Here is a 10,286-nt window from a genome sequence, read left to right on the forward strand (position 1 = left end):
TTCATCTCATTACGGTTGTAATTTAATTCAGTTTAACTAAGTTATGAAGTAGTTCAATTACTTTTCTCTCGAAGTGTCAGACTTGCAGTTCAGTTCAACTAAGATAAATTCAATTTAATAAATTCAGTCAAAAAGAACACATAAGGTTCTAATAATGCTTTATCATGATCAAACTTAAAAATTAAGAAACTTCATTCTATTAACTTATTTAAGCTAGAGTTAAGAGCTTGTAGAAGGCTTTAACAAAATTACCAAGCCAAATACCACATTCTTTTCCCTTTGTAAATTTATTTTTCCAAAATATAATGACAATTATCACTTTTGAGATATAATCAAATATGTTCACAAATTAAATACTCCCTCCGTTTTTTTTAGATGTAACATTGGACTTTTCACATTTGTCGAGGCACAATTTTGACCGATAATATCTCCAATTGTATAAAAGTAAAAATTATAAAAAATATATATTTGGAAAGTGTATACCGTGATGAATCAAACAAGATCCCACATGACTATATTTTTTCTTATGTATAAATAACAATTAGTGGTCAAAGTGTATTGGATGAATAGTGCCCAAAATCAATATGTTACATCTAAAAAAAACGGAGGGAGTATTCAAGTACACGTCCCGGAGCACTAGATAAAAAATAAATTGTTCTACTTAATTACTTATATTTATACAAAATAATAGAATAATATATAATTAGAGTTGGTGAGAGTTGGTAAGGTTAGGTCATAATTGTGTCAGAGTTGGTAAAGTTGGTCATATTTGCTAGGAATATCATAATTACTTGTTTACTTGTAAGAACTTCTCCAATTTAGTTACATTAAGTTAATAGTGATGATCAACAAGCTATTATTAATTCCATCCCAACAAGAATTCACTCCTGGTACACCCGAGTGTATCATGAGCATAGTACACCAAGAAATATTTTTGTAATAAATTAGAACGTCAAGTGCTCGAGCCCATAATTATGTTAAGCTATTAATTTTTGTAATAAATTAAAAATTATATTAAGTATTTCTTTTAAGATATTAACTAAGGTCTATATTAAAAGAAAGATAAAATTTCCAAACGAGCTCGAGCCCATAATCGAACCCGAGTTTGACTCGAGCTCGAGCCTAGTCGAGCTCACGAGCCAAGCACGAGCAGCAAAAACTAATCACGAGCTCGAGCCGAGCTCGACTCCCCCAAGCTCGTCGAGCTCACGAGCCAAGCCCATAAAAAGTTAAACGAGCTCGAGCCCAAACCAGTACTATTCGGGCTCGGCTCATTTGATAAGCACTCCTAATCATCCTAACAGAAGCAATACTGCAGCAATGATACTTGAGATAATAAAGCTAAACTTTAAAATGTCAATATGATACATGTACAAATGAATTTTTCATTAGTAAATGCGAAGTAAAATCTAGTTTTCTGAGGCTGGTACCCCGGAAAAAAATAAAAGAAAGAAAAGAAGCAGAGACACGAAGAACATCTGCTAATATCAGCAGTAAGTTTTACATCGATCATTCACCAATCATCCCTCCGTGAATATCCGAGTACCTCGAAAAGTTACTGCTCTTCTTCTACCCCTGGGCCCTGAGGCCTGAACCAGTCTGCAAAATCTGGATATATGCCATCAAGCACTCAATCCTAGGATCAAGCACTTTTCTCAGGATTGTATCTTGATATGAGTTCCTCCAGTTCATCAACAACAGTCTTGTAGCAGAAGTAGTATTGATCCTAGATAAATGATACAATAATAAACATGTTAGTAAGTTTCTAATACACAGAAATATTACATCCTAATATTAACAATAATTACAGCATTTACATCCTGCGCAGTCCCGCCAAAGATAGGATATATATAGAAAGAGAGAGATGTTACCAGTGTTTGAACCATTCCAACTCTCTGAGATCTAAAAACCTGAACAGTATTTGCAAAATCTAACGCAGACATATCTCCTGCAAGAATTCTTTGGATTGAGTCGTGAATGGTGCAGTATGTTCCCGTACGACCAATTCCAGCACTAAGGAAAAAAATGGGAAGTGTAAGAGGTCAATGATCGATTATTAATCCACTGACAAGAATATAGGACATGAGCATGAAGTATACCTGCAGTGCACCACTATAGGGCCTACACCAGGTGGCAGATGATAAGTTCTGCTCACAATCTCTCGAACAGCTAATGAGTTCTTGGGAACACCATGATCTGGCCACTCAGGATACTGAATATGCAAAACAGACAGTGGTGCTTCTTCTGACTGCAAGATTAATAACATACGTGAGCACGATAGTGAGGCACCGTCGCATCAAGTACATCAAGTAATAGAGAACAAACTCCTACATAAAAGCATTCAGCTGACAAAGCACCAGTATACGTGTACAACTCTTAAGAAATAAATTCTCAAGCGAAAGTTGTACTTTGGTCTTTCAGGTAAGAAAATCAAGAAGCAAACAGCAATAGGCTGCTATTCCAATAAATTCTGAGTTTTGAATACTCAACAATGTTGAAGTCCAAGTAATCGTTTTACACAAAAGTATATCTAATGTTTCATATCAAAGCACTTCGATGCAACCACTATATCGAATTTTTCATATCAAAGCACTTCGATGCAAACACTGTTTGTCTACCATGTTCTTTAACACCTAGTGTTATACCCTCAATCATGTTCATTACACACTGTGGTAAACTCTTCTTTGCTCCAACCTTGTTTGGGAATTAATTTCAACCTAGTCTGTGTTTCAACGTCTTCAAAACCCAATCTTTTATCAGCCTCTAGAGGATCACTTGCTGAAGATAACTACCACACTTCACTATCGATATTAAGCTGCTTGGCCCTCCCCAGACAGGGTATAGTTGCCTTATATATAGAGAGAGATCAATTGTTCCAATCTAGAAGCTACTGCACCATTCATAAATCATGATTATTCAGCATTCTTTGCTCTGCTGTAACAGTGCTGCTCCTATTATTTACTATAGGTACTTCCACCAAGGCGGATTGAAGCGTGAAGGGGGTCGACCCCCGAAATGGCTTAACAAATAGAAGTCTAATAGATAAATTGTCTAGAATATACATATAAACGTTATAGCATTATGGATTTATGGTTAAGTATTTACTAACTTTTAAATTATAGTTTGAAGCATAAAAATTAAAACTTTGCCCTCATAAATCCATAATCTTTTGGTCCAAGATCCACCATTGCATTGAAGAACTTTTTTCATTTGTAGCTTCGGGTTAGTCATGTACTTTCCGTTTGAGGACTTTTTACAAAGGTTCCTTTGAATTGAGTGTGTGGTTTAGCCAAGGTTAGAGCTAGGGTTTAACGACTACGTCCCTGAATATAGTAATTCATTGAAGAAACAGGATTCAGGTTCATCTTTCATTTTTAAGCTCCGTGCCGACTTGTCTACTTCTCCAAATAAAATAAAATAAAAATGACTTTGCATGTTTGAATTCTTTCACTCGTCTAGCTCATCACTGCCTCATCCTTTTGCCAAGACAATACTTGAATGATTACACATGTAATGACCTTACCTCTGCCTTAGTAACTTCCAGATGGCGCAATACTAAAGAGCTCCCGGTCGTCTTTATCCATTTCGTGACAATAGATATGTCGCCAAATTCCCGAGGTCCATCCTCGGCTTGAAAATAATCACCGCATTTCAATGTCTGCATGTCATTTCCATTTCATGCACATATAGATTATTAGCGCAAAGATAATATCGGAAGTAATTAAGTGGAGAGGTGTTACAACACCCTTCCCATTTGATACAAGATGGAAAGATGATCAACAAATATATAGGCAACCATCACGTATATGACTGGATAAAGATAATAAAGAACACCAAGAGAGGATAATGGATGAATCATGTAGACACAATATCTTCCCAGAATACAGCGTTAAACTACCTTGCTTAGACCAGACCAGGCAAAAACTTTTGCCAGCCCCGTGACTCTGTGAAGAAGGTACAACATACTCAAAAACACGCTGCTCTTATCGATTTGACAGATACTTTTACGATATACACACAACTTAAACTGATACATTTTTCACTCTCTTTACACACATACAATACAATCTCACAAACTATCCGCTATTTATTTTCTCACATAAATTCTTTTATTATACGCCTCTAACTCAAACACTCAAATTCTCTGTTTCGGTGATGTCCTAGAGTTCCCGTGCTCCAACTAATCCACAAATTTTTATACTGTTATACAAACTTACGGGATTATATGTAGTTATCTAAAACCGACTTATAATTGACAGCACTTCTCCAACATCAGTGCTCATGTATGATATCAACTTTAAAATTGAAGATTTCTATCTAATTAAGGATTCTCATCATATTGGATACTAAATACCGGCATCTAGAAAATTCTAACGAGATGGAAATAAAATTGCAGCATGTGTATCGCTCAACAAACAACAGTCGCACTCGAATCACGGAGACAACTTACAGAAAACAATCGCACTCAAGCTTAAGAGAAGTCCATCAGTGCCTTTTCTCAGTCATAGAGACAGCTTATATGGTTACACAACTAATATAACCTGGTATCCTGTATAGTGAAGTACCTTGTAATTGTCAACTAGCCGTGTTAGCATCACAATCGCAGGGCAACGATTCTGCAACACCATTTCCCAGAAATCTTCAAATGTATGCGACAATGGACCTTGTGTGGCTATAAACTGAGCAGCATTTTGTGCAGGAGCCTACATTCGAGATAAAATTTAAAAGTCAAAACAGAGAATACGAATTAATATAGCCAACAAATGCGAAACTCCATCCATATTCGAAATCAAAAGCCAAAGTTCATAAATTCCGATGATGATTTGAAATGTAAAAATGGACCTAAACATGCACTTATACTCTTTGGACTACAGACGATATTGCTTTCACAATTTTGAATATCGCGTTCTACGAGATATAAACGGTCAAAGATTGATTTTGAAAAAATTGAAGTGTCAAAATATAGCAATCAAATCTAGATTTGGAGGGCGAAAGTAATCAAACAAGCCTTTAGCGAGAATTCCAGATTCACATAGTTCAATGAAGAGAGCACATACTAACTTTTATAATGCTTGCATTAATGTAACCCTTGGCTGATGGTCTATAGTCCTTACATGAGATCAAAACAACTCTGGTGCTGTCAACTGAAGACAATGACAAGAACAAGTCATTTGATCATATTCTTCATTAATAACAACAATCAAATTGTTGCAAAGAGTCAGTGACACAACTAGACACCTTCAAAGAAACAAACTGATTGGATAAAGAATTACATGGTATGACATCAGTATAGCGATTTTTGTTCAAATTTACAGGATCAAGAGCCACCGTACAAAGTCTCATCATGTCGGATGATTTGATTCTTTTTTCCTGCACCCAAGAAAAGCTAGCTTAGGAACTCAGATTAGGAACTGCATCACAGTAAACGGATTCTTATAAACAACAAAATGGATGAATACATTTGAGACGAATCTAACAAGATCCCACATGAATATACAAAATGGATGTATCAGAAATAATCTACAATTCCACATGCTAAAAAAGAGTTATTAGGATAAATAAAAGTAGGAAACTACAAGCAGAGGAAAAGACGTCCTCACAACTGACAACAAAAGAGAAAAGGAAGAGATCAACCCCTTAAATAAAAAAAGGCCTTCTCCATAATACCATTATTATCATTAACCCTCGACTATAATTTTTGATCCCAGCTTCTCTTCCTCGAAAAACTAGAAACCCATCTTCTCAGGGTTCCATGTTACATCATCCTCCTCCATAATCCTCATCCCCAAGATTTGTACCACTGGCCTATGCATTACGGATGGTAATACGACATTGCCTTAAGGTTGCAGTGGCAATGAAATAGTTCCTTATGCCAGCTTGATCATCGCTAATTCCCTGGCCCGTGTTTGAGACATGAACAAGGGAAGACTCTTCTTTATGAAACAAATGGATACCTGCCAAATCAGTGATTGCATCTTTGACACATGAGAAAGCTGAAGCTTCCCGAAAAGTATCACATGATTGGAATTTGGACGTACATATAATGATATAATCTTACTTCAAGAAATAAGCCGTTTGACTTATGCACCATTATTATTTGGGTCTCCCCCACTGGAAAGGAATTATCAGTGTTATCTTGAAAATGGAATTCCCACGGAAGAAGTATCTATCGTAACTTGTTTCTCCCCTCTTACCTCTTCACCAATCACCTTTCCTATCAAGACGTCTCTCACCAAGCAAAGGACCATCACTCAGAGCAGTAAGAACCTTATATTACAGCACTGCCAGAAAAGATTCCTTTCTACACTTCTGACTTGCTCGCTGACTATTTAACTAGATATTCTGAGGCAAGAAACTCATGGACCAAAACAAAGTATTGCCGACTCGAAATATGATTCTTTTAATCAAAAAATCAGTATTAAGGATTCATAAACTCAACAAAAGCTCCACTTCACCATATACAGCTTACTGAGACAGTGCTTGGTTAGGCTGATAACCTATCGGCGGAAACATGTTTGACTGTTTAATTTTGTTTGGGTTCCATTTTGAAAGTGATACATGAAACTTGGAAGTAACATATTAGAAAAAAGGAACTATTTGCATGATAGTAAGCAAAGTTGATGTTACTAGGCAGCTTCACAAAGATTGGCAGCTTCACAAAAGCCATTGTACACACCATAGCAACAACTTTATAATGGATTCACGAAAACTTGTGATGAAAAAAATATTATAGAATATATAATTCACACCAAATCAAATCAACTAAATACTTAAAACAATATGTTTTCCGCTGGAAAATACCATTTACAAACCCAAGCACAACTCCCCTCTGCCACCTGCCTACTACACACCCTCTCCAACACTCTCCATGCCCCCAATCACAAAAGACAGAAACTGTCCACTCACTTACCTACATAGTTTAATGAGCTTGGTTCAACATGCAGATCTCATGTCATCAAAATATCTCGCTTAGATAAAATTGGCTATATAAAGCTTCTATCTCTAAGTGAAATTGCCATCATAAATCCCACTATAAATTATTAGTAAAAGTGATACATAATACAACAGAATAGACAAGAAGTAGGGAGTTCTCAAGTGCTTGAAACCGTGTGTACCAAATTGTCAATCGCATTCTAAATCAGATACAAACAACCCTTGGAAAGCCCCAAAGGCATGAGATCAAAGACATTAGAGATACCAAGAAGACATTCTATCTCACAAAAAGTGCTATCCCAATAATCCAGTCATTCCCTTTCAACAGCAACATCCACAAAAGCACAACACATGCCCAATGTCGCAATGCTACTAGCAGCAGTGCAGCACTATCCCAGCCAACACAAATCAATATGAGAAACTAGCAGGTGCGCGAAAGAGAGATGGAGCTAATTCACTCTACTCTCAAAACCTCAGAAAGCTTATACCAAACAAATGTAGCATTCACAGTGCAAAAATAAGTGGTTTTTCGGTTTCTCCACACAAATAGACACATGGAAATCACATCGTGAAAAAGAAGTGAAGAACTTTATTTGTTCTCAAATCTGCACCTCATTAATGGTGTTATATTACCCAAAAAAAATGTAAACATAACAACCCTCTGCAACCTTTGATTTCCACATGCATTTTCCATACAGGTAAAGGTCGTGCATCCAAAACTTTGCAAGTGTTGGTCTATAGACTATAGTTTTGCAACTCACAAGAACACTAATTACTGTAGTGTTCACCACGACACCTCACAAAACATGGACAAAACTGGTCCAACTATGTCAAACCTTAAGTGTTCCCGGCAATACCGTGATCCTGTCATGTACAGAGCACCTGACCTTTTATATATGAGAAGGATCATCATGTTCCCCAAAACATAATAGACTAACTTGTCAGATCAGGTGTACCTTCATTCCATGACATACTTTCTGCCAATCATCATTAACAATCTCTATTATATAAGCCAACTCTCGAGTAGGTTTGGTGTCCACCTAAAATACCTTAATATCCTTTTTTTTTTACTATTTTAAAATTTAATATTAATATATTATAACTATTGTACATGTTTTTATAACTTGAAGCACGCATTGCGTCCACTTAAATCTAGTACGTGTCTAAGTTAAGCATCTAACTTGGACAACATCATGATCATCTTTCTACTAGGAAAAAAGAAAACAAAACCTATTTCACATCAATTAACCACTTCAACCATTAACTACATCCTAAATATTTCATATATATGCGAACATAATATAAATATATATAACTCTAACCCAACAAAAACAGCTCCAAGCAAAAGCAATAACTAAAAATTCAGTGGGAATTTTACTTTACAATAAGCTAAAATTAAGAAATTAGCAAAACTAGATCTCCAATAAAGTTAAATTAATACTTATACAATTTCATTCCTTCAAAAATAATAATTACCCATTTCATAAGCAAACTTAAATAATCCAATACTAACCAAATTATAGCATATAAAACACAACCCACTTCATAAAAGAACAAACTTTTTTGTGGGTAACACTAATAAAAACTAAAAAGTGGTAAATAACAATACCTGCAGAGAATCGAACTCGCGTCGAATGAGTTGAGGGTTTTCTAATTTTTGCTTGAGAGACTGAAGAGCACGAGAACAGTAGTTGAACTGGTCAGAGGAGAGAGAAAAATGTGGGGAATTTTCTGGAAAATCAATACATTTAGAAGGAGAAGAAGAAGATGAAACTGGAACTGAAATGGGATTTGGAGAAGAAGACATTTTGGGTTTCCGGATGCAAATCCGGGATGATACTGAGTTACCCGTTTTTGAGGAGAGAGAAAACAAAAAAGCAGCAAAATTTATGGAGGTTTTAAAAGTTACAGGAGAATTTCTCGTGTGTTGTTCCTATGAAACTTGTGATTTTTTGGGAGAGATTTTATTGCATGAGTTTGATTTAGTCTCTTCTTTTCTTCTCCTACCTTTTTTTATTTTCTTTCTTTTAGGTGGATGAATATTGGGTGTGAGCTTTTTGAACCACTTGTGAAAAGGAGATTAAGGGTTTTTTTATTGATTAATCAAATCAATTTTAGTTTGGTATTAAGAGTGAGAAATAAGATTTTGCATGTTTTGAAGCAAACTTTGTTTATTATAAATAGGAACTTTAAACAATTAAGTAGGCTTAAAACTAGTTGAAAGTACGATCGTATGATACTATGATACATAATATTGTTCAGGAGATGAGAGTGTGTGCGACATCAGAGTTAAAATCTTTTGAGAATGTTCCGAGGAGGCGCAACAAGTAGTTATTGAAATGGTCTCACAGTGAGTACAAGAAAGTCACTTTTTAACCTTTCGCAGTAACATAATTATGAACAAGTATCTATATGACTTATAGGATAAATTATTGTAATATCCAAAAATATATCATCATATATCGATAATAGTCCTTGCATATAGTATGATTAGTATCTAGTATCTAGTAGTGTTGACAGATCATGTCCGATTCGAGAGGTCATAACATAATTGAGTATCACCAATTACAGATGTAATAAACAAGTTTACTATTTTGTATTCTTCTTCCTTGATTTTCCTCTAATTTCTCCTCCTAATTATCACCCTAATTTTACATGCAAACAACAATAATTGACCACACCACTTGATTAATTATTTAACAAGTTTTTTCTTATTCTTATTGGTACAACTAATGTTATCAGGATCAGGATCCTACTTTGGATCGTAGGGGTTGGTAGAATTGAATCGGTGAAATCAGATCGTAGGATCGTAAGATCCTACAATTCGGTGAAATAGAGATAATTATATTATAATATAGTGAGAACCTCATGTTAAATATTTACACATATTAATAATGACTTTTTTAATTAGCAAATGGTGATAGTTTTTCAATACTATAAGATTGAAGTAACATGCAATCAAAATCTAATAGGAGAAATATAATATGTGAAATTACTTTATGATTTTTATACAGTATGATCTGATCGTAGAGTCTTAGGATCGTAGAATCATGTTTGGATCCTACCATGTGATTCTTTGTGGTTGGGTAGGATCGAAAGATCCTACAAAACTAAGATCCTACATAGGATCGGGATCGATGAGGTCCTCCAGAATCGTAAAATTGTAGGATCGTAAGATCCGAATTGGGATTTTAACAATAATGACACAACGAAGCCTTTAACATTACAATGTATAACCAGGTAGACCACATTGTACTAAGTGACTACTATTCATATACCACTTTATTCCACATTTTCTCATAAATGTATAAGAAAAAATATGCTTTGTCAAGTATTGTTTATTTGGTTTGTCG

At 35.2% G+C, this 10,286-nt stretch overlaps 1 protein-coding gene and 1 long non-coding RNA gene across 2 annotated transcripts; both read right to left on the bottom strand.

The window, feature by feature from the left end:
- Positions 1-1,313: 1,313 nt before the first annotated feature.
- Positions 1,314-9,102, bottom strand: LOC104890874 (protein-tyrosine-phosphatase PTP1). The gene is made up of 8 exons (XM_010676509.4): positions 8,543-9,102; positions 5,274-5,370; positions 5,062-5,144; positions 4,566-4,703; positions 3,524-3,658; positions 2,100-2,248; positions 1,872-2,013; positions 1,314-1,726 (listed from the first exon to the last, which is right to left on the bottom strand). The coding sequence occupies exons 1-8, from the start codon at positions 8,738-8,740 to the stop codon at positions 1,643-1,645; spliced, it is 1,026 nt and encodes a 341-aa protein (XP_010674811.2). The 5' UTR covers positions 8,741-9,102; the 3' UTR covers positions 1,314-1,642.
- On the bottom strand, positions 5,527-8,536 carry LOC130591953 (uncharacterized). Its single transcript, XR_008969938.1, has 2 exons — positions 6,059-8,536; positions 5,527-5,954 (listed from the first exon to the last, which is right to left on the bottom strand). It is a non-coding gene; the product is annotated as an uncharacterized LOC130591953 (long non-coding RNA).
- Positions 9,103-10,286: the final 1,184 nt, after the last annotated feature.

This window comes from Beta vulgaris, chromosome 1 (genome assembly GCF_026745355.1).
Source record: "Beta vulgaris subsp. vulgaris cultivar EL10 chromosome 1, EL10.2, whole genome shotgun sequence".
In the NCBI taxonomy this organism is placed as follows: Eukaryota; Viridiplantae; Streptophyta; class Magnoliopsida; order Caryophyllales; family Amaranthaceae; genus Beta; species Beta vulgaris.